A 26,218-nucleotide genomic window follows, 5' to 3' on the forward strand; every position below is an offset into this window, starting at 1 on the left:
TGGCGCTTACGTCACAGCACGTGACACTGCAGGTCTTACGAGTGCCAGCAGCCGTCTCCAGTGGCGAGCGAGTAACTGTTTCGGACGACTTTAATAATTCTTAAATGCATGCAAGTATACATAGCATACGGAAAAATTAAGATCTTTACTAGGCATCTTCTAATTTACATAGATATCCCGTCAGCCCTGCACGGAGCCGAGCGTCCGCGAAGTGTGGCGGCCAGGCCGACTAGTATGACGTCACAAGTTTTATTTATTTTTATTTGCACGTCTAGTTCCGTAGGACCAAATTGAGGACTAAATCTCTAAGGTCATGGAACGTATCAGTACATGAAATTACAACATACAAGTAATAACAGATGTTCATGAACCCATAAAAAGTCAAGCCATAAGTTTAACTAAACGCAATCAACATTATAATATAGGAATCAGGTTAACTTTTCAAGGAACTCCTCAACAAATGAGAAGGAGTGACCCATTAGGAAACTCTTCAGTTTCGATTTGAAAGTGCATGGATTACTGCTAAGATTTTTGAATTCTTGTGGTAGGTTACTGAAAATGGATCCAGCAGTATACTGCACATCTTCCTGCACAGGAGTTAAGGAAGTCCAATCCAAATGCAGTCTGGATTTCTGGCGAGTATTGACAGTGAAAGCTGTTAATTCTTGGGAATAAGCTGATATTGTTAACAAGACATGACTGTAAGGAATATGTGTATTGAGAAGCCAATGTCCACCCGCCGGCTTAGCTGAGGGGGCTAACGCGCTGCTTCCTGGAATCAGGTAGGCGCGCCGGCCCCAGATCGAATCCGCCCGGCGGATTAACGACGAGGGAAGGTGTGCCGGTCAGTCTGGATGTGGTTTTTAGGCGGTTTTCCACATCCAAATAGCTGAATAGCGGGCTGTTACCCACGGCCCGCCTCAGTTACACTAATCGCAGACATTTGAAAACGTTTGCACTATTTCATGGCTTACACTTGACACAGACAGCTGGGGTGCACTAATTCCATTCCAGGAGGTACAGAGTGGCGACAGGAAGGGCATACGGCCACTCTCCAACAATAACATCGCCAAATCCATAGTAACAAAGCCGACCCCGGGCTGAAGTGGGACAAAGGCCCACAGAAAATGATGATGATTGAGAGGCCAATGTCAGAATATCCAGGCTAGTGAACAGAGTTCAAGAAGAGGTTCGCGAACTTACACCACTTTGAGAGGCCAGTGTCAGAATACCCAGGTTAGTGAACAGGGGTCAAGAAGAGGTTCGGGAACTTACACCACTTATTGCCCGAACTGCCCATTTCTGAACCAAAAATACCCTTTGAGAATGGGAAGAGTTACCCCAAAATATAATACCATATGACATAAGCGAATGAAAACAGCCGAAGTAGACTGATTTTCGTGTCGAACGATCACTTACTTCAGATACTGTTCGAATGGTAAAAATGGCAACATTAAATCCTTAAACAAGATCCTGAACATGGGCTTTCCACGACAGTTTACTATCTATCTCAACACCTATAAATCTGAAATTTTCTGGTTCAGTAATCATATGCCCATTGTGTGAAGTTAAAATGTCGAGCTTTGTTGAATTGTGTGTTAGAAACTGTAAAACTGAGTCTTACTGTGATTTAGCATTGGTTTATTTTCTACAAGCTATGAACTTATGGCATGAACTGCACCATTTGAAACAGAGCCAATGTTGCACACAACATCCTTTACTACCAACAAACAACATCAGCAAACAGAAATATTTTAGAATTACCTGTAATACTAGAGATTATATCATTTATATAACTAAGGAACAGGAGTGGCCCCAACATCGATACCTGGTGCACGTCCCCCGCCCCCCATTTGAGTGTGCCCTCCTCAGACCCCCACATCGCAGCCGTTCTCAATACTGTAAATAATGACCTTTTGCTGTCTGTTCTTAAAGTAAGAGGTGAACCAGTTGTGAGCTACTCCCCGTATTCCATAATGGTCCAAATTCTCGAGCAAAATTTTGTGATCAAAACAATTAAACGTCTTAGTTAAATCAAAAACTATGCCTAGCGTTGTTAAATCCATGTAATACCTCATAAAGAAAAGATAATATAGCATTTTCAGGTGTTAAAGCAGTTCTAAAGCCGAACTGTACATTTGAAAGCAAATTATGTGATATAAAATGATCAATTATACTCCGCGGCCTTTTCAGTAACTTTAAAAAACACTGATGGCATACAAGTACGTCTAAAATTGACTACATTGTCCCTTTTTATGAAGCGGGTTTACTACTGAGTACTTTAATCGTTCAGGAAACTCACCATTCGTAATGGAAAATTTACAAATATGGCTAAGTACAGGGATAATATGTGCAGCACAGTACTTAAATATTCTGCTATGCACTCCATCATATCCATGAGAGGCCTCAGTCTTCAGTGATTTAATTATTGACTCAATCTCCCCCTTGTCAATATCACAGAGGAGTATTTCAGACATCAATCTCGGAAAGGCATTTGCCAAGAAAGTTATATGATTCCCCGTAGAAACTAAATTTTTATTTAATTCAGTAGCAATGTTCTGAAAATGATTGTTAAGGGAACCACACCCTGCCTATCTAATCGATGTTAATTTAGACAAGTATTTGAACCATTTCTGAAAAAACTATTTGATGCAGGACCTTAATATTTTTACTCTACGTTACATGATGGTAATAGAGTCAACTGTACTAAAAATCTACTTTATCCATTTTATCGTTTTTAAGAAATACTTTTATAAATTTATTAACTGAAAATATTAAGTTTTTTCTGCAGAAAATATTTTTTGTGAACTTCCTAATGGGGAAATATTAATGAGTGTAGTATCAGAGGTGGCTTTTCATGTTATGCAGAGTCTCTGAAAATTTCATTCATTTATCTATGATAGTTTCTGATATAATGGGGCATATGTACTGAAAATTGTAGTTTGCGGCAAATTCTGAAATTTGTTATTAATTATAACTGTCCTGCTGCATATGACGGCCCTTCTTTGGCCTCTGGCAGGTCTTCCAGCTTCTTTTTCATCTTCCTGGATGTTTGTCTTGGTTTCTTGGCCATATTAGATGCAGACGTGTCTGCATCGGCTATCCTCATTTTATCGCAAAGTTGCAGCCCAGTGATCATATTTTCACCAGGACTAATTTCCAGCTTTTTCAGTACCCAACACTTTCCAATATTACCACAACTGAATGTAATAACAGCATCATGAACTCCTAGTTTCATTGTATGCATGCCTACAAACACAGTTTTAGGAAAGCGGTTCCAAATTATGCTGTTGAAACATTTATTTGGGTTGTGTTTCTGCCCATGCTGACATTTCCTTAGAAGGTCAGGATGAGCCAAGTCTCTGAAAATAGGTTTAATTGCTGTAATAACAGCAGCAGGAAGAGAATGCTGGTGAGAATAAGATTCTCCAATTGCCTGAGCCCTATTGTATTTGCACCACGAATTTTCTCCTGATGGACACAATCCATGACATGGCTTATCATCAGTAGAGGACTTATGGAAGAATATGGCCCAATCATCTCTCTTCATTGCCTCCAGATTTTCTTTATTTCTCCTAATTGCCTGCCCATAGTATACCTGCAAGTTTTCTATTTCAGTTTTAGTTAACCGACCCTGTCCGGTCAACAATTTTCCATCTTATAATTTTTTTCCTCCCATATCAACGGTTAGTTTTCTCAGCCTTGTTCCCAAACGTTTTTGAATATGGCCTACACATTCTCTTTTGGTAATAATGGCATCTCCATATGGGTTACACTTGACAGTGGGTGGGTTGACAGTAGGTGACAGAAAAGTGGGCGTGGAACATAAACACACGTAGTAGGAAAATGCTCTTTAAATGTTCGAAACATTTTTCAGAAAAATCCTTTTCAGAGTACTTAAATAAACCCTTAATCTATCGAAATATGATGAAATCGGAAAATCGATTTTTTTCGACCTGAACCACGGTGTGGTCCCCTAAATACTGTATACATATCTGACTTAATAGTAACAGAAATATTTTTACTACGAAATGACTTTATACTGTCGACATCGTGCTGCTGACCAGACACTTCCTTCACAACTGACCATACGGTTTTTAACTTTATCCAGTGTATTAGCTATTCTATTTGCGTACCACATACTCTTTGCCTTCTTAGTAACATTTTTAAGCACCTTCCAATACTGTTTGTAAATGGCTATAGTAGCTTGTATGTGACTACTTTGAATATTTTGATATAATTCCCGTTTCCTTCTACATGGCATCCTTATCCCACTTTTACCGCTAATGCCCTGTTTTAGAACGTTCTAATGGAAAGCAGCTCTCTAAGGGCATGAGAAAATAATGTGTTAAGTGTTAAGGAAAGCATTATATTTGTCACGTATAATATGACACTCTTGTTCCTTGACGAGCTTTAAAATGGTTCAAATGGCTCTGAGCACTATGGGACTTAACATCTGTGGTCATCAGCCCCCTAGAACTTAGAACTACTTAAACCTAACTAACCTAAGGACATCACACACATCCATGCCCGAGGCAGGATTCGAACCTGCGACCATAGCAGTCGCGCGGTTCCGGACTGAGCGCCTAGAACCGCTAGACCACCGCGGCCGGCTTAACGAGCTTTAAAAAACTCTCCATTGCCGTTAGATAAGCTTTCCCACATAGTTTGTAATTATATGTAATATTTGTTTGAGTACAAGTTCGTTGCATGGCCCGTATTTCTCGTTGGCCCCGCCCCAAGATGACTACCTTGTTGCATAGCTACCTAGAAAATACGTTTTCAAGCGGCTGTAGCACGGAAATGGTACGGTTTCGGGCGGGGCTTGCATTTCAAAATATTGTGAACTCAGTCCTCTCTACAATCCTTGAAGTTTGTAAAGGGAATTTTAGAGCACCTTGTATAAATAATTGGAAAAATCCGAATGTTGTGTAGACTCCTTGTAAGAATTAATGCTCCCTTTGACCTATAATCACAGTTGCAGTAAAATATCCAAATGAGTGTCCACAGCGGCGCCGCAAGCCGATCGTCGCACTCACCGGGGCAGTTGCGCGGTCCTGCGCCGAAAGGAAGATACGTGGTGGCCAGTGGCGACCCTTGGTGCTTGCCGCCGGCAAAGCGGTCCGGGTTGAAGCGCAGCGGCTCCGGGAAGAGTCGGTGGTCCCTGTGGAGCGCCAGCACCGGCACGAACACCAGGGTGCCCTCCTCGAGCACCACGTCGCTGCCAGGTACGCGGTACGGCTTGGTGCACTGCCGCAGGAGCTGCCCCATCGGCGGGTACATCCGCAACGATTCTGAAAGTCAGAAAAGTGCCACTAGCATCTCACGTTAAGTCATTTGGCGGATATTTAGGTATCCTCCACTCTTTCTGAGACGACTGAACCATCCCGAATCCTAATGTGCAAACTATTTTTCTCTATTACTCACAGTTGTTGAGATGTATGGTTCAAATGGCTCTGAGCACTATGGGACTTAACTTCTGAGGTCATCAGACCCCTAGAACTTAGAACTACTTAAACCAACTAACCTAAGGACATCACACACATCCATGCCCGAAGCAGGATTCGAACCTGCGACCGTATCGGTCGCGCGGTTCCAAACTGTAGCGCCTAGAACCTCTCGGCCACTCCGACCGGCAGAGATGTATGACATCGACTATTTTTGTAAGTGTAATATTGTATCAGAGCAAAACCACACACATGCAGCAATTCTACTAGGGGACTTATTACGACGAGGGCCATTGTAAAAGTAAAGACCGTTTCGATCTAATGAGCCTCTCAGCTTTACCTCCACCATCCTCGCCATCGCGTTGTGGACATTTGGCCACACACGAGGGGATTTATGCGAAAGGCCAGAGCCGCGGGTCAATCTCGCCGATATTTTTGACGGACCTAGCCCGCCGATCTCGGACCCGTCGTTTTCCACTAACGATCAGGAGCCACTCGTCGTATCTAGTCTCTCAGACCTACCCGGAGGCCGGGCCCCGTCCTCTGTGACATTAACAGCCGGATTTTCGTGATTTACCCCCGGACCCAGGACTGAAATGCGTCATCCTCCACAGCTAACGGCCACAGGCGACGAATTTCAGGAGTTGCGACTTTGTCTCGCCGAAAGTACGTTGTACAAAACGGCGTTTTTAGGACATCATTTAATTTTAGTTCATTTTAGAATTTTGGAACTCGTTTATATTATTCAGAAGGAGTTACTATGGACAGTAGTTGGAAGGAAACTGCGCCAGTCACCGCCGATATGTAGCTTATGTATTCAAATATTTCTCGAAAAAAAAGGGTCAAAATGGATTCAGTAAAATATTCCCGGTTTATTCATTTCGAATAAAACACTCGAGTTTTCGATAGCTGTTCCGCTATCGTCATCAGGAGTTGAAATCACTGACTGCCGGAGCTGGCACGGTATACTGCTTATGCTGAAATGTCCATTTCCTTTTTTATTAAATAAAGGGGCATTTAACAAATGCCCGCATCTCGTGGTCGTGCGGTAGCGTTCTCGCTTCCCACGCCCGGGTTCCCGGGTTCGACTCCCGGCGGGGTCAGGGATTGTCTCTGCCTCGTGATGGCTGGGTGTTGTGTGCTGTCCTTAGGTTAGTTAGGTTTAAGTAGTTCTAAGTTCTAGGGGACTTATGACCACAGCAGTTGAGTCCCATAGTGCTCAGAGCCATTTTAGCCATTTAACAAATTTTAGAAATACGCCTGAGACAAATAAGGGAAAGCAACGGGACAAAATTGTATTGACAAAATTTAAGGGGCTCCGGAAAGGCTCAAAATCATGAAAAGTTCAATTTTTACTTTTTTGCGTTTTCTGAATCTGCAGACTATTACCTTTTAATAGATATATAATTTATTCAATACCGAAGACTACAACTATTTTTAAATTTTTTTTGAAATGTGTTCTACATGGGCGTGACCCACTGTGGAGCTGTTAAACTGCTGTCAAATGGTGTTATTATTGACGTCCGTGTTCATCAGGTACATGTGAGATAAAGTATGTGTTGTGGCTAACCTGTGATGGTTCAATATATATCGCTGGTGTGATTGTCGATTGTTTCATGTTTATTTACTCTGTCGTTATCTCGAAAATATTCGTAATTAATTCTGTTTCTTGAGTCTCTGTTTTGTTGAAGTATAATAATGAGTAAAAGTAAAGTTATTAGAAATCCTCTGAAGGCTTTTAAGAAAAGGAGAAATGTTGGAAAGCCAAAGGTATGTGTTATTACTGTAAACAATAAAGACGATGAAAATCCCCAACATAGCTTGTGTCCCAAAGAAGAAGACAGTTGGTGTCAATATAACAAAGGATTGCTAACTGGTGAAGTGTACACTCATAAGCATAGTCTGCCTCATGCAATAATGGAGGTGATAAAACCTATTTTCAGAGACTTAGCAGCACCTGAACTGTTGAAAAAGTGTATTCACGGAAAAACTCAAAACCCCAATGAAAGTGTAAATAGTGTTATATGGTCGAGAATCCCCAAGACTGTATTTGTTGGAATAGAAACACTTCACTTTGGTGTGTATGATGCTGTTGCGACTTTCAATGATGGCAAAATTGTAAGGTATTTAGAAATATGGGAATGAAGATAGGTTCTAACATGGTACGAGTGATGCTAGCTTTAGACAAGGAACACCTTCGGGCTGCAGACAGGGCTGTAAAGAGTCTAGAAATACAAGCAAGAGTAAACAGGAAGAGGAACAAGAGGAAGCTGGAGGAGGAGTTTGCAGAGGATGAAGATAATCCATCCTATGGACCTGGAATGCACTAAAAAGTTAATCCAATCTTTGTCGCTCGATTCCCAAAACTTTTATTTTCTCATACTAATTACATGTTTTCTAAGGATCTTCCAAACATATTTGTTTCAAACTTTCAGTAAATGTTACACAGTACCTTCTGCATAATTTAACACAGCCTTTTTCCAAAAATCTGTATATTTTTGAATATATAAATAAAAAATTGCAAAAAAATGTTGTGAATTTTCATTACAATTGAAAAAAAATCATCTTTAATAACTGAACTAAAATTTTGTAAAATCCCTGTGTTAAGTTGTAGCCCATATTCCAATAAATAATCTGTAAAAAGTTCAACTTCCTACCTCAAATACTTTGTGAGGAAAGATGTAATTTATAAGCGTTATTTTAACATTGCAAGTATAGGGCGTTCCGGAGCCCCTTAATGGACACAGTTTGTCTTTACATTGTGCACATAGATGATCCAAATAACTTTTTACGATTATTCTGCCGCATTGTTACCGTACTTTTCACATTTATCAACAAGTGCATTTTCTTTTGATATTGTTTCATGAGAGTTAGCACATTATACACCACTAAAGTGTCTTGACAATGAACAAGGCCTTCACTGTTTAATCTTTCATTCTGTCTTTTTTATTTTTTTTATCTTCATGTGACCACAAAGAGTTCACTCAGGAAAACACACGTACCACAGCACCATATGACCCAGGAATTACCAAGACAAACTCCACCAAATGAATCACGTTTTTCATGTTAATGATCTTGCTATTGAAATAGGCAAACTTTATACACCACACTGCACTAACAGTTTCATTGTTTCCTCCTACACCTTTTATTAAGTTCTGTACGTGCGAAAGTTCATCGAAGAGTTAGTCTTCGTCAGCAGAAAAATTTGGTACAATAGTTCTAAAAAAGCACAACAGTCGTCAATATCCTTCCTCTGTAGCCGCTCCTTTAGAATGATCACCCGATCAAACACTTTAGAAGGTGAGAGAAATCATAAAAAGCTTTCGTTAATATACTCAATGCAAGAGTCATAGAAGATGTCAGTAGAATCCTGAAATTCTTTAACAGTAATTTCACCCTCTCCTTCCATCTTTCTTAGCTGCTTCTGAACAAAGGATGAGAGAAATTTTTTAGACTTTATACACTGTAACTTTCTCAACAATTTACTTCTTGATACGCCTTTACTATTGTGAATTCTTGTGTCTCAATACATTTAACTGTTGTGGAGAAAGGTTTTAGGTGGCTAACGAGAAAAACAATAGACAGAGAGTTTTCGAAGAGGGGTTAAGGATAGCAAGCATCTGTCAAGGCAAATGAAATTGTATTTTAAAACAGGAAATATCGTTATAATCCTTTCTAATGCTGGTAGCATCCAGAACATTCTTGCCTTTTGCCCGAGTACAGTTTTGTACTCATTTTCAGTAAACTTAGAGAGTGACTGAGAGATTCAACCCTTTCTGTGTATATGTGGAAATGCTGGTAGATTTTGTCCACAATTAATTGACAGTCGATGGGTAAGCAGTTTGTGCCAGTTTGTAAAAAAAAATGTGGACTACATGTGCTGGGCAGTGAACATCTACAATTTTATTCACTGTCTTCTGTTGCAGTTTACAGAATATATTGTTTTGTACTTTCCTTTCTTTACCACCAAAATTAGTGTTAGTCTTGTCTTCAAAACTGCAACGACTTTTCCCTCAAGTTTACATTTCTTTAAAATTTCCAGCACATAATTCTAAGTAGATCTGGAGTTTCTCCAGACAAATTAACCAAGTCGAACTCTTTCACCATGATTCCAGTTTTAGGGTGAAAATACCTTTCAATGAGATAAATTAACTTCACATCCATATGATGCGATGTATCAATCATTACAGATGTGAATAGAGCACTTTTTAGTTCATTTAAAACCTGCTGAGCTGCATATGGTGCAATAAGATTTAAAATGATTGCATTACATTTTGTGTGTCCACGTGTGAAATAAGGACAGTAAACTTTTGGTACAAGTGCTGTAATAAATCCATTGACTTAAAGCTATGGTTATGCATTGCACTGTAGTAGGAAAACTACGCTTCTTGTTCCGCCAACTGCCTATTTATTTCAGTTCCTGACTTTAAATTTACGTAGTAATCACTCACACTTTTATATGCAGTTTTCGTTTGGACAGCCATGTGATGCTTTCTCATCTTAAAATGATTCAAAATGACAGAACTTCCACCATGTCCACATTTGATTTCACCCCGTGTATTCTACAATTTCTCCACTGCCAGTGTAATGAAGATACTCATTTTCTATATTACTGTTAAAACTGCCCTTTCGTTTTGGTATGATGAAACGATAGTGATTGCGGGGATTTAAAATTGGCACGTATATACCATAACGACTGCTAACAACAAACAATCGAAAATACAACGTGAATTGGTATTACAACAGTGCAAAACATTAACAGAGTGATTCAAATGGTTCAAATGGCTCTGAGCACTATGGGACTTAACATCTATGGCCATCAGTCACCTAGAACTTAGAACTACTTAAACCTAACTAACCTAAGGACAGCACACAACACCCAGCCATCACGAGGCAGAGAAAATCCCTGACCCCGCCGGGAATCGAACCCGGGAACCCGGGCGTGGAAAGCGAGAACGCTACCGCACGACCACGAGATGCGGGCGACATTACATTAAGAGAGTGTCGACGCAAGCAAGTAGCTGTGGTGCAAAGTGTCTCTGGACCGAAAAGACGGACTAGAAGGGGACAATCCTTGTTGTTAAGTAATTTTTTGCTTGCTGTATTGTTCTTTCTGATTCCTTTCGAGTTAAAGAGGAAGTTAAGTGCTGAAAGTCATCATAGCTTTAATTAATTGTAGAACGTAGTATCCAGAACAGTAAATAAAATTTGGTATCCATTCGTAAAAGTGGCGCTTCCCTGCGCACAGTTAATTGGAAATCAAACATCTGATGGAGTAAAATACTTACACCAAACGGAATAAAAGGAATCGCGACATTTGAGCGTCCCCAACAAACTTTCGGAACGGTGGGACATCTTATTCTTATTTTTTTTTTAAGAGAATACTCTGTAGAAAAATGGGTCTAATTGACACCCTAGCTTATATAAATACAGTGGCAGGATTTGAAACTTTCCAGATACGGATGGAGTAAGGCGTGAGAAGAAGGCAACTTGGGCAGCCCCGCGGGACCGAATGACGTCACATGGCACTAGCGACCGGGTCCACGTTTGAAACTGCAGCTCCCGTGTCCCTGCAAGTGTCAGAGCTCCGTATTTGCTTTCTCTCCCGTCCAAAGCCCGCCCATGTGCCCTACAAGTGTACCAATGTTCTCTGTTAAAATGTTGCCGCGTATTATAATTTGGGCCGCTTCTTTGATTACAGAAGCCCAGTATTAAGGTGTTTCAGTCAAAACTCGTTTTTTTTTTTTTTTCAAATTGTATTTTATGCCTGTTTTCTAGTCAATGTTCAGCCACGGCTGATTTCTCAAGTTCCCTTTGTCTGATATGTTCTGAATGCTTTCCACAATGCTCGGCAACAGTGCCAATGAGTTGACCTTTGTAAACGCTACCACATTCACAGGAGACACCATACACTCGATGACTCCTGCTGTCTTTAACGGGACGTAACATATCTCTTATCTTAGTGACGGGCCAGAACAATGGTCTCGGTATATGTCTCTTGAGCACGAGTCCTATCTTGCTAGTAGTTGCTCGACAGAATGGAAGAAATGCAGGTGGCTTGGCCTCTTCCGCCAATTCAAAAGGCGTCTTTCGGCGGTGGCACTTGAGAGCTATAGCAATTTTTCTCTTGTTGTAACCATTTTCTCTGAACAGGCGCTTCAAACGCTGGAATTAGGACTCTAGATGTCTGTCGTCAAAAACAATCGTTGCCCTTTGTACTAACTTGTTCGGTACCGCTTCCTTGTGTACAGGGCGGTGAAGACTGTTGGCGTAGGCTGCTTGTGCACTGAATGACAACTAAAACATCCAAGAACGGAAGCTTCCCATCCAACACAACAGTAAATTGAATGAGGTGATGGATATCGTTCATGTGGTCGAGGAACTGCTGCAGTGCATTCTCACCACGAGGCCATATCAAGGAGTTATCGTCAACGTACCGCAGGAAGGAAGATGGCCGCAACCGTGCAGAGCTCTGAGTTTTCTCCTCAGAGTGCTCCGTCAAAAAGTTTGCGACGGCCGGAGACAATGGGGATCCCATGGCTATGCCAACTGTCATCTCGCTGCAGTACAAGAAATGGCTCTGAACACTATGGGACATAACTTCTGAGGTCATCAGTCCCCTAGAACTTAGAACTGCTTAAGGGGCTCCGGAACGCCCTATACTTGCAATGTTAAAATAACGCTTATAAATTACATCTTTCCTCACAAAGTATTTGAGGTAGGAAGTTGAACTTTTTACAGATTATTTATTGGAATATGGGCTACAACGTAACATAGGGATTTTACAAAATTTTAGTTCAGTTATTAAAGATGATTTTTTTTGAATTGTAATGAAAATTCACAACATTTTTTTGCAATTTTTTATTTATATATTCAAAAATATACAGTTTTTTGGAAAAAGGCTGTGTTAAGTAATGCAGAAGGTACTTTGTAACATTTACTGAAAGTTTGAAACAAATATGTTTGGAAGATCCTTAGAAAACATGTAATTAGTATGAGAAAATAAAAGTTTTGGGAATCGAGCGACAAAGATTGGATTAACTTTTTAGTGCATTCCATCCATAGGATGGATTATCTTCATCCTCTGCAAACTCCTCCTCCAGCTTCCTCTTGTTCCTCCTCCTGTTTACTCTTGCTTGTATTTCTAGACTCTTTACAGCCCTGTCTGCAGCCCGGAGGCGTTCCTTGTCTAAAGCAAGCATCGCTCGTACCATGTTAGAACCTATCTTCATTCCCATATTTCTAAATACCTTGCACCTTACAATGTTGCCATCATTGAAAGTCGCAACAGCATCATACACACCAAAGTGAAGTGTTTCTATTCCAACAAATACAGTCTTGGGGATTCTCGACCATATAACACTATTTACACTTTCATTGGGGTTTTGAGTTTTTCCGTGAATACACTTTTTCAACAGTTGAGGTATTGCTAAGTTTCTGAAAATAGGTTTTATCACCTCCATTATTGCATGAGGCAGACTATGCTCATGAGTGTACACTTCACCAGTTAGCAATCCTTTGTTATATTTACACCAACTGTCTTCTTCTTTGGGACACAAGCTATGTTGGGGATTTTCATCGTCTTTATTGTTTACAGTAATAACACATACCTTTGGCTTTCCAACATTTCTCCTTTTCTTAAAAGCCTTCAGAGGATTTCTAATAACTTTACTTTTACTCATTATTATACTTCAACAAAACAGAGACTCAAGAAACAGAATTAATTACGAATATTTTCGAGATAACGACAGAGTAAATAAACATGAAACAATCGACACCAGCGATATATATTGAACCATCACAGGTTAGCCACAACACATACTTTATCTCACATCACTAAAATGTACCTGATGAACACGGACGTTAATAATAACACCATTTGACAGCAGTTTAACAGCGCCACAGTGGGTCACGCCCATGTAGAACACATTTCAAAAAAAATTTAAAAATAGTTGTAGTCTTCGGAATTGAATAAATTATATATCTATTAAAAGGTAATAGTCTGCAGATTCAGAAAACGCAAAAAAGTAAAAATTGAACTTTTCATGATTTTGAGCCTTTCCGGAGCCCCTTAAACGTTACTAACCTAAGGACATCACACACATCCATGCCCGAGGCAGGATTCGAACCTGCGACCGTAGCGGTAGCGCGGTTCCAGACTGTAGAGCCTAGAACCGCTCGGCCACCTCGGCCGCTCGTTGCAGTACAGAAAATACGTTTCCGTGAGGCATGGGGGAAGAGCTAAAGGTTTCAAGTGCCACAGACGAAAGATGCCTTCAGAATTGGTGGAAGAGACCAAGCCAGCTATATTTCTTCCGTTCTGTAGAGTACAGGAATATAGGACGCGTACCCAAGAGACATATACTGAGACCAGAGTTCCGGCGCTCCTGCAAAATAAGAGATACGTTACATCCCTTTCGATACAACAGGGGTTTTCGAGTTCCTGGCGTGTATGGTATCCTATGTGTATGTAGTACCATATATGTAGATGGAACCATTCGCGCAGTTACCGAGCGTTGTGCAAAGCATTCACGACATATCAAACAAGGGTAACTTGAGAAGTAAGCCGTGGTTAACACTTCATAGAAAGGGGGCATAAAATATGAAAAAACGGAGTTTTGAGTCAAACACCATCATACTTTAATTCTGTTATCAAAGAAGCGACCTAAATTGGAATAGAAGCAACAATTTTAAAAGAAAGCAAAGACGTAGGGTTGACGCTCGTGAGGAGGCGGGTACGGTAGTTTCAAACGTGGCACCGACCGCTCGCACCATGTGACGTCACTTGGTTCCGCAGCGGGTTCTAGCCTCTAGGAGCTGCCCAATTTGACTCCCGCGCAAGCGCCACCTTTGGTAGTTTCCAGATACTGCCATTAGCTCTATATAAGCAGAAAACCATGCCAGCCCCGTCTGTCAGTGATTTCAGTTCGTGATGACGCTGTTGGCGAGAGCTACCGGAAGTTCGTAATGACGCGGCTTGTAAACCGAGACGTTTTATTGAAGCATGACAGAGCGAAAGACCCAGAGGGCATACCCCATTCCACTACGGTGAGGACATAATTCGCGACTGTTAGAAAAGATACGGAAGAGGTAATTTACTCGCTTCGCTGTAATCGATCACCTATTTGAAATGTTGCGGTTTTGAAGACTAGTCACGCCACAGTGAGACAACGAATATGGCAGATGAAGTATGAACTTGATGTTAATGCCAAAAACCTTTGTGATTGGTATCTACTTCTGGCATCAGCCTTGTCCACATTCTGTTGGGAGTGGGTAGACGTAGCCACGACAGCGCAACAGCGTGCGAGCTTGTTCAAGACGACATCCAAGCAATGTTCCAAGTCTCACAGCTTACCTTGCGGACGTGCTGACCTGGAGCCCACTAACAGTCACAAAACTGTTGTTGATCTTTCCAACCAAGAACTGGATGACGCCCCTGTTGCTGCACTGAGTAAAGGCCTTAATTTTTCTCCAGTACCGCGATGTTTTCCAATACTGAATATTGTTAGTGGAATAGAGCAGTGCATCAGCCATCTGCCGCATGACGCTGCTGAGGACGTCAGAATAACTACTAGCCGTATCTACATCTACATCCATTCTCTGCAAGCCACCCGATGGTGTGTGGCGGAGTTTACTTTGAGTACCTATATCGGTTCTCCCTTCTATTCCAGTTTCGTATTTTTCGTGGAAAGAAAGATTGTCGGTATGCCTCTGGGTGGGCTCTAATCTCTCTGATTTCATCCTCATGGTCTCTTCGCGAGATATACGTAGGAGGGAGCAATATACTGCTTGACTCCTCGGTGAAGGTACGTTCTCGAAACTTCAACAAAAGCCCGTGCCGAGCTACTGAGCGTCTCTCTTGCAGAGTCTTCCACTGGAGTTTCTCTATCATCTCCCTAACGCTTTCGCGATTACTAAACGATCCTGTAACGAAGCGCGCCGCTCTCCGTTGGATCTTCACTATCTCTTCTATCAGCCCTATCTGGTACGGATGCCAAACCGGTGAGCAGTATCCAAGCAGTGGGCGAACAAGCGTACTGTAACCTGCTTCTTTTGTTTTCGGACTGCATTTCCTTAGGATTCTTCCAATGAATCTCAGTCTGGCATCTGCTTTTTTATATGGTCATTCCATTTTAAAACACTCCTAATACCTACTCCCAGATAGTTTATGGAATTAACTGATTCCAGTTGCTGACCTGCTATATTGTAGCTAAATGATAAAGGTTCTTTCTTTCTATGTATTCGCAGCACATTACACTTGTCTACTGTACACTGAGATTCAACTGCCATTCCCTGCACCATGCGTCAATTCGTTGCAGATCCTCCTGCATTTCAGTACAATTTTCCATTGTTACAACCTCTCGATATACTACAGCATCATCCGCAAAAAGCCTCAGTGAACTTCCGATGTTATCCACAAGGTCATTTCCGTATATTGTGAATAGCAACGGTCCTACGACACTCCCCTGCGGCACACCTGAAATCACTCTCACTTCGGAAGACTTCTCTCCATTGAGAATGACATGCTGCGTTCTGTTATCTAGGAACTCTTCAATCCAATCACACAATTAGTCTGATAGTCCATATGCTCTTAAACGACTGTGGGGAACTGTATCGAACGCCTTGCGGAAGTCAAGAAACACGGCATCTACCTGGGAACCCGTGTCTACGGTCCTATGAGTCTCGCGGACGAATAGCGCAAGCTGGGTATCACACGATCGTCTTTTTCGAAACCCATGCTGATTCCTACAGAGTAGATTTCTAGTCTCCAGAAAAGTCATTATACTCGAGCGTTTTACGCGTTCCAAAATTGTACAACTGATCGACGTTAGAGATATAGGTCTATAGTTCTGCGTATCTGTTCGACGTCCCTTCTTGAAAACGGGGATGACCTGTGCCCTTTTCCAATCTTTTGGAACGCTACGCCCTTCTAGAGACCTACGGTACACCGCTGCAAGAAGGGGGGATGGATAGGTAAACCATCTAAATCCCGTATTAGTTGGGAGAAACGAATGGCTTACGCTTCTTACGTGGGAATGACTGTCTTGCCAGCTGATAAAAGAAATGCGACATTAGTTCAAAGTACCGAAGAATACCATCTGAAGGAGCTGCATTTATCAGCAGATGATACATTTCGGGAGATTAGTCGTCATCCAATACACACTATCGTCAGAAAGACAAGGAAGTTAATAAAGGACTCCGGTATGCCACAGGAAATGACGGAGAAATCTGTGGCTTGTGCTGCCAGACCTCCAAGGCGTTACGGATTGTCGAAGATATACAAGAAAAATGTTCCTCTGAGGCCTATAGCTAGTGCAATCAGTTCACTCACCTACAGACTGGCAAACCATCTGCTAGGGCTATTGCCACCTATAGTGGGGCATTGCAAATATCACGTTGTTAACTTTGTCATGTGTTGAGACCCTCAGGAAAATACATATGCCAAAATGAAATAATGATTATAGTCTGGACGTTGTGTCACTTTTACGGGAGTGCCGGATAAGACACGCTGGAACTTTTGGTCCAACAGTTTCCACCTGAGATCATCAAGATGTTCCGCCATGCCTGAACGACACTTTCTGTACCGCGATGAATATTACAAGATGACGGATGGCACAGCCATCTGATCACCTCTGTTCCCGTCCAACGTGAACATTTTCATAGAGTACTCCGAAGAGCAAGCTCTGAACTCTGTGAGGTTGCAACCATTTTGCTTCCTATGGCACGGTAACGAAGCCCTCGACACCCACTTGATATGGCCTCTTTGGTGAAAACGCACTGAGGTGGTTCTTCGACCACATGAACGGTGTCCATCTCCGCATTAAAATTACTGTCGAGTTGGAGAGGGATGGGAAGCTTGCGTTGTTGAATGTTTTAGTTGAACGGAAAGCCGGAGGCTGACTTTGTTATTCAGTGAACAGGAATCTACGCACACTGATGTCGACCATCTAGAGTATGAATTTCAGCAATTGAAACGAGTGTTAAGAGCAAATGGTTACAGCAAGAGAAAAATTGGTAAAGCTTTCGAGTGCCGCCGACGAAAGAGGCCACCTGATTTGGCGGAAGAGACCAAGCCAAGTGCAGCATTCCTTTCGTCTGTGGAGCAACTACTAGCAAGATAGGAATCGTGCTGAAGAGACATGGACTGATACCAGTGTTCTGGCCCGCCTCCAAGGTAAGAGATATGTTATGCCCCGTTAAAGACAACGAGGTTCTTCGAGTTCCTGGCATGTGTGGTGTCCCCCACGAATGTGGTAATACTTAAGCACGTCAAACCATTCGCACTGTTGCCGAGCATTGAGCAAAGCTCAAAAATCGTTCAAATGGCTCTGAGCACTATGGGACTTAACATCTGAGGTCATCCGTCCCCTAGAACTTAGAACTACTTAAACCTAACTAACCTAAGGACATCACAAACATCCATGCCCGAGGCAGGATTCGAACCTGCGACCGTAGCAGTCGCACGGTTCCGGACTGCGCGCCTAGAACCGCGAGACCACCGCGGCCGGCAATTGAGCAAAGCGTTCACGACATATCGAACAAGGGGAACTTGAGAAATCGGCCGTGGCTGAACATCGTCTAAAAAACGGGCATAAAATACAATTAGAAAAAAAAAGTTTTGGGTCAAATACCACCGTACTGGGATTCTGTCTTCAAAGAACCGGTCGAAATTAGAAAAAAAACATCAGTTGTATCAAGAGACCAGGTGCACGCACTTAAGAAGGCATGGGGGCAGATTTGAATATTGAGCGAAAGCAAAGACGTAGGCTTTACGCTTGTAGGGGCGCGGGAGCGGCAGTTTCAAACGTAGCGCCGACCGCTCGCGCCATGATACGTTACTCGGTCCCGCGATGAGCTTCAAATGGTTCAAATGGCTCTGAGCACTATGGGACTTAACATCTGAGGTCATCAGTCCCCTAGAACTTAGAACTACTTAAACCTAACTAACCTAAGGACATCACACACATCCATGCCCGAGGCAGGATTCGAACTTGCGACCGTAGCGGTCGCGCGGTTCCGGACTGTGGCGCCTAGAACCGCTCGGTCACCCCGACCAGCCCGCGATGAGGCCCACGAGAAAGACAGGCCGTGGTGCGTACGTCACAGCACGTGATACTACAGGTCTTGGGAGTGGCAGCAGCTGTCTACAGCTGTCTCAGACGAGTTTAATAGTTATTGACTGCCTGTTTAAATGCATGCAAGTCCTCGATAGCACATGACAGGATTAAGACTTATAGAGGATATCTTTCCAATTAAATATTGATTTCCCGCGAGCCCTGCATGGATCCGAGCGTTCGCGAAGTGTGGCGGACAAGCCGACTAGTGTGGTGTCACGAGTTCGTTGCAGGGCCCTTATATCTCGCCCTGGTTCCGCGGCTAGATGGAGCTATTAGGATCTGTCCAGCTTACGTTCCGCGCATGCGCCACTCTGTCCCTCTATGTAAGGTACCAAATGCTGCCATTGCAAGTATATAAGCAGAACATCGTGCCAGCCCCGGCACTCCCAAGGTGGCTTCCGCCAGCTCCCTCTCCCTGATGATGTCCTCGTCCCCTTCATCTACCCCTCCTATCAACTTTGACCCTGCCCCGCCCCCCACTTCCGGTGTCCTTTCCTTTCGGCACCCTCCCTCCCTTCTCTTCTCTTCCCTTCTTTTTCCTTTTCCCCGTCCCCTCCCTCCCCCCTCTTCCCCCGGGCTTCCTCTCCCCCTTCCTCCCTCCCCCCTATCTCCCCTGCCCATGGCATCTCTGCTCTCCCCTCTCGCTCTCCCACTACCCTTCCTCCTCCTCCTCTCTTGGCAGGTCCCCGGACTCGCACACGCATAGTGAACATTCGCGCGCCGGAGATCATCGCCTTCTGTGTCTCGTGTGTGTGACGTCGTTTAGTGTTTTTGGTGTCCGCCGTCCCACTACTACGTTCACTTGTGCCGTCGGATTCATCAGTGTTCTGTGCGCCGTGCCAACGTGTTTTCAGTGTTGTTATCGTCACGTGTGAACGACTCCGTGTTTTTTGTGTCTCTGTGACCTCTCTCTTTTACCCGTCACTTTGTTTATTATCATTCTCCGTTCTTATACTATTGTAAACGCTATGGCTGAAGAGCGGCGTAGTGTGCCGCTGCCAGCCTACCTGATTTGTACAGGTTTTAAAATAACAATAAAGTAAAAAAAAAAAAAAACCAGCCCCGGCAGTCAGTGATTTCAGTTCCTGATGACTATGGCGGAGACAGCTATCGAATGCTCAAGTGCTTTATTCGAAATGATGTGGCGTGTAAATCGAGAAGATCTTAAAGAGCTTCTGTGAAGTTTGGAAGGTAGGACGAGGTACTGGCAGAACTGAAGCTGTGAGGACGGGTCGTGATTCGTGCTTGGGTAGCTCAGTTGGTAGAACACTTGGCCGCGAAAGGCAAAGGTCCCGAGTTTGAGTCTCGGCCCGGCACACAGTTTTAATCTGTCAGGAAGTTTCGAGAAGATCTTATTGAAGCATGCCACAGCGAAAGACACCGAGAACACAAAATGAATCTCTCCAGAGTCGTGGACATTCCTGTGAGGATCGTGACGGTTCGGTATGCTACGAACAGGGCAGTAATTCGTAATGCTTGCAAAATAATCTACATAACAAGCAACGTTTTAGTGGCGCTCACCATAGTATTGGGTTTTACAATTCATCTCACCCGTCTTTCTTCGCTACTTTCAAGAGACTTGCATCTTTCCGAGTTCTTTTCTGAATTATTGAAGGTGTCTTAAATTCGTCTTTGCAACCAGAAGAAAATGCTTACTTTTGTAACTAAACACTTTTCGTTTTACTGAAATAAAACTTGATCCAATGGTCTGTAATGGAAGATATTTACAATTTGGTTTGCCTTACAAATGCAAAAACAGTTCTTCACAAAAATTATAGATTTTACTTACGATATTTTATGTCTAATTTTTGCTCACATCAGGAAATGGCATCTGCTTGCACGTCTTTGAAGAATTCCCTTTTTGGCATTGTTGTTTCTTTTAGCGTAGTTTTAGAGACAGATCTGAAATACCTTCAGGAATTATAAAGCAACCACGGGCACTTCTAAATCTTTACTTCATATTTTGTAACTTAGAGTTTATTACACTTCGGTCCACAGTTGGAATAACGTCTAGAAATATTTTAATCATCGCTTTGTCCTCCCCATTTTTTACATTCTTGTTCGTGTAATGCTCAGGTCTAAATTTTCTCAAATAAGGTATTTCACAGTACAATTGTACAGGTTTCTGGACGTGGTCGTTGCTCTACCACTTCACTATACCAATTGCAACTAACACTTGCCGTCACCTGAAATCCACAGGTAAACTCGTGAACTTTATGCACGTTGCCCGTAGCAGAAATCCGCGCGTGTGCGCTCGGCTAGTGAGGCGAGCTACAGATAACGGCCTGTGGGCTAACCGTTGGCTCCAATATTGATTGCAACAGCGAGAAGGAACAACAGTTTACTGTTTATCTGTGCGATTTTAAAACATGTGACAAAATTAACAGACTCATCAATACCATTTCTGAGCCCGACAGGAGTCTTCCCTATCGAAATTTACAGACAGGCCCCCGAAGACTGTGATGCTCGAAGCTTCGGTTCGATAACGGTGTGTCATCTTTAATGGCAGAAGAATGATCAGACCTTCACTTGTACGTGACGAACTTATGTTAAGGGTCCAGCAAAAATTCAACAGAATAGAGGTTTCGTTATCGACGGATTAGGCTTATGCGTTCCTTATATGTCACTATCAGTTCTTTATTAAATCGTTAATGGTGATTTCGGTAATAAGCAGTGTGTACCAGATCGGTGCCTCGACTTTTGGCAGATGAACATAAAAAATAGTTGGCAACAGGACTGAGATTCCTCACTCGGTACGACAAGGATGGCAGGGAGTTTTTGAACTACGTTGTTACTGGTGACGAGACCTGGGTTTCACATCAAGTTCAGACATAAAGCTTCGTCAGGTTAGTACTCAGTCCGCTTACATTTATTCATATTCCGTGAGTTCTTCAAAAGTTGCTGGTATTTGACAAACGACGGAATCTTGAGGAACTGCATTAGAAAATGAGGAAATTTCTTGATACTTTATAGCTGCAACAGTTTTGTAGGAGAATCCGATAACGTTTGTCATATACAAATAAATTCGTTCTGTTGTGTCTTGACTCACGTAATACCAGAGAAACTCCAAATTGTACGGGTTTGTTCTTCGCCTTTGTTATCCACTCACGCAAGTTGCATGCACATGAACCATGGTGCCCTCTCCTTACTCCACCGAGGGGATTTGTCTGTTAAACGGTCACACACGAAACAAAACTGCCAGTAACGGCTGGATCCCCTTCCTATTAAGTGGGCAGTTTTACCCTAGAGGGTAGTGCGACAACAGTTGATTGAAATTAAACTTGAAAATATTTCGATACACGCAAAGTCTTGTATAGACGATGGTTTCGTAGGTGTTTCTGATGAATAATTTAAGGTGTTGCATGAAAAATAAGCATGAGCAATGCCAAAGTTCTTGACGGTTAGTCTTCCACGAAAAAATAAAATTTTGTCAATAGCTACAAAATCTATCATATTAGCGTAAAGTAGTTTTCAGGTCTGAAATCAGCATGACAAACTACATTCTGAAGACAAGACAAACATCGAATCAGATATCCACAGCTAGTTTGTGTAATTTGCTGAGCATAGAAGATAAACCACACCATAAAGTTCTGCTCTATCCCCATGTCATGCACATTTCTTGATTTGCTGTTCGGAAACCTATTGCGTTACTTTACTCGTGTTCCTTGTATCCCACGGAGAATGGTCTCTGGCATGCGGAAAGAAGTCGTAGATGTATAAGGGGGCAGTAAAATGAAAACTAGACAGATTGGAATAAGTAGGCAGATTGTTTTCTATTTCAAATGTAGTCGTCATAACTGTTAATACACTTAACCCACTGTGAGAAGGGACCGTCATTTCCTTCATGAAAAGATATTTGTGGTTGTCTACGGAACCATGATTGTACCTAGGCGTGCACGTCTTCATCAGGAGCAAACGGCCACGAAAGTCTTTTTTCAGGACTCCAAAAATGAGTGAGATCGAGACCCTATGGTCGAAATTCGAAACAACCTTGGCAACATGTGGGTGGTCATCATCCTGCAAGAGAATGATGCTGTCCTTAAATATTCCTGGACCTTTGAACTTGATAGCGCGCTTCAAATTTGGCAAAGTGTGCACGTTACTTTGTGTTTTAATTGTGGCTCCGTGTTCCAGAAAGTCAATGAGCAGCGGTCTGTTGCAGGTAAAGAAAAAGGTCATCATGACTCATGATTTACCGGAGCTGGCGTGCCTGTCGTTTCGACTACGCTGCAAATGTTTCGCTAAGAAGCCCACACACATACCCTATTTAGTCCATACCACGTAAGTACAGCCCACACCTTTATGTAGCCACCAACAATTTGAACACTGCCTTGTTGACAACGTGAGTCCATGGCTTCGTGGGACCTACGCCACATTCTAACCCTACCATCAGCTCTTACCAACTGAAATCGGGACACTCCTGACCAGGCCACGGTTTTCCAATAGTCTAGCGTCCAACCTATAGGCTCACGAGCCCAGGAGAGGCGCTGCAGGCGATGTCGTCCTATTAGCAAAGGCACTCGCGTCTGCTATCATAACTTATTAACGCTAAATTTCGTCGTTATGTCCCACACTGATTTCTGCTGTTATTTCACGCAGTGTTGCTTGTATGGTTGCACTGAAAACTCTACTCAAACGGCGCTTTTCTCGGTCACTGCGTTGTCCGTGGTGAGAGGTAATGCCTGAAATTTGGTATTATTGGCAGTCTTTACACTGTGGATCTCGGAATAATGAATCCCCTAACGATTCCGAAATGGAATGTCGCTTGCGTCTAGCTCCAACTATCATTCCGCTTTCAAAGTCCGTTAATTCCCTTCGTCCGCCAATAATGACGTCGGAAATCTTTTCACCTGAGTACGAATGACACCGACAAGCACTGCCGCTTTAAACCTGTGTACTTGGTAACACTGACTTGCGCATATCGCTATCCGATGACTTTGTCACCTCACTGTGTTGAGTAAGATTGAGATGTTAGAGCCAGTTGAAACTGTGCTAGGAGAGGATATGACGAATGTGTAGATGTGGAGTCATGCATGTTCGATGATATAAACTTCCTGACAGAGCTGCAAATTTGGGAGAGAGCTAAGGGACTTTTGAAGGGGATAATTAACATTTTAATACCATGCCTTGTATACGTTAATACACTAGTTGTACACAGTACAGTGATTTGTAACCACGTCTTTCAACAAAGACCGTGGCTTCTTTGTGAATAAATAAGCAGGAGAGAATATATCCTACCTGCCACCACCATGTCCAGGTAGGCCATCTCTTGCAGAGCTTCGTAGCTAATCTCTCCGCAGTGCCTCCGCAGGGCAGCATCAATCTCCATGCGGGCTCGTGTCTGCAGGTCTGGTTTGAGGGATAGCTCGTGCAAGCAGAAGCACATAGCCCATGACATCATGTCGAAGGCAAGTGCAAACGCAATCAGCACCTGCGCTGCCAGTAAGCTGTCGGTGATTTCTGAAACAGTAAAGAAAAACCAGCACTTATCAACATTCACAGCAGCTCCCATGCAAATATCAGATCTTAACACTTGTTGACTACATTTCCCAGCTCAGCATTGTTTCCCATACGGAGCTATCCATCAATATGTACTGCCCATCATATGCTTACATTCCACCCTCCTTTCCTTCCCTTGTGCCACTTACGAATTTTCCAGAAGCAGCATCTTTGTCTACACCATAACTGCATGCACACCAGTCCATCAGTGTTTCTTCTTAACAGAAACGCTCCCATAGGAAATCATCACTTATTTTCAAGAAGATGTGTTAGTCATCCTACCGTAAAATCTTCGTTTATTTATTTGTCTTCTGACTGAAGAGCAGCCGTAGGTCAAAAGTTTTTTTTATTTATTTATTTATTTATTTTTTTTTTTTACGAGCATCTGATGGATTTGAATCGATCGCGCGTGAGCAAGCTTGAATTTTTCCCGCCTATGACTATGGTAGTGTGAAGTACTCGTGTCGGTTATTCATTGCAAAGGAAATGACGGAATAACTGAAGCAGCGCTACTGCGTCAAATTTTACCAGAAACTGGGCGACAGCCAGGTGGAAACCATTCTGAAGATTCAAACGGCTTTCGATGATGGAGCTGTGGGAATCACACAGATTATGGAGTGGTACAACCGGCTGCACATCGGTGGAGAGAGAGCCACGCTGTTGTCGGCCATCAGCATGCCAAAATGACGAAGTATTTGCCAAATTGGACGCTATGGTGATGTGGGACCGTCATATGACTGTCGGGAAATTGTGCAAAAACTGGGCAACAGCACTTTTTCGGCACATTCCACTGTGACCGGAGATTTGGCCATGAAGTGTGTGTCAGCGAAATTCGTGCCCAAGCTGCTGACGGTGAAGCAAAGGCAACTTCGTGTTGCTGGTCTCCACAAACAGTGACCTAAACTTCGTGAACACCATAATCACTGGTACGGCTACCACCCGGAAACAAAATCCCAGACGTCACAGTGGAAGCAATCCTCATCACCAAGACCAAAGAAGACCCGCCAAGTGCGCAGCAACGTCAAAGTGATTCTGTCTGCTTTCTTTGACTCCCGCGGTGTGGTACACCAAATGGACGCACCACAGGGTCAAACAATCACCACCTTCGCCTACGTGATGCTGTGCGACGCAAGAGACTGGACTTGTGATCAACAAGAAATGGGCAACTCCACCACGACAATGCTCCAGCACATTCCTCGCATTTGATTCGGCCTTTTTTTGTCGAAAAACCAGATTCCTGTGATTTAAAACGCTCCTTACTCTCCCGATATGGCCCCCTGCCCCCTATGACTTCTGGCTGTTCCCCAAACCGAAAAGGCCATTGAAAGGAATGCTATTTCAGATAAGAAAAGTCATTATGGCAGCAACGACGGCCGAGTTAAACTCCATTCCGAAAGAGGCTTTTTCAGCAAGCACCCAAGACTGGTGGCACTGCTGGGAGAAGTGAACATCAAGGAAACAATGCTCCAGGTAAGCTAGTTTTATCCCAGCCAAAGACCCGATACTTTGTTTTAACAGACCTCGTATGGAGGGATGAAATCAATAACAAAGAAAAAACTTCTATACCCTTATACACACTCCATCCGAACAGTCTCTTGTACAATTATCTTAGCAAAGTTAGTCGCTTTGCATCCCGTCTCTCCGCCACTTTACAGATTCTTGATAACCCTGTTATCTATTATTCTATAATCCCCATACTTATTATATGCATACCTCTTCTCCAATACATTTTATGAGATCCAGTATCTAAATAATGTAACAGAATCGGAACAATCACAGCTTCAGTTGACGTACAGAAACTGGCGTAATAGCACTATTATCGAAAGCATCCTAAAAATAATCTGCTGGTTCTTAGTAAACATTGTAACCATCTATATATGATCTCCAGAATCCCTGCCACTTAATCAGATTCGCTTATAAGATTTTCTTCGTTGCCCATGAGGGTCTTCGAATTCAGTCTCTCCCTCCTACAACGTAGTCTTAGAACATAAATCAGCACCAAGCGTTTCTTATCCTGTTTCAAATTTTCTTCTGATGATCATCTGTATTAATGCAACCACCTAGTATGCCATAGCTTAAAACTGGCGAATACTTGCTTTTGTTATGCTATAGAGCTATGTTTTTTCAATTTACTAAGTGAACCTTATTTGATTC

At 42.7% G+C, this 26,218-nt stretch overlaps 1 protein-coding gene across 2 annotated transcripts in view; it reads right to left on the reverse strand.

Annotated features, from left to right (window-relative positions):
* The window catches only part of LOC126235943 (cytochrome P450 6k1-like), a 170,449-nt gene that overhangs the window by 83,923 nt on the left and 60,308 nt on the right, over positions 1-26,218 (reverse strand). For both annotated transcript variants that reach the window (XM_049944913.1, XM_049944912.1), the window contains exons 4-5: positions 23,804-24,025; positions 5,040-5,294 (exon numbers count right to left, since the gene is read on the reverse strand). In XM_049944913.1, coding sequence (XP_049800870.1) covers positions 5,040-5,294; positions 23,804-24,025 — 477 coding nt within the window. The remainder of the gene's footprint in view (positions 1-5,039; positions 5,295-23,803; positions 24,026-26,218) is intronic.

The sequence above is a fragment of the Schistocerca nitens genome, chromosome 2 (assembly GCF_023898315.1).
Source record: "Schistocerca nitens isolate TAMUIC-IGC-003100 chromosome 2, iqSchNite1.1, whole genome shotgun sequence".
Taxonomy (NCBI): Eukaryota; Metazoa; Arthropoda; class Insecta; order Orthoptera; family Acrididae; genus Schistocerca; species Schistocerca nitens.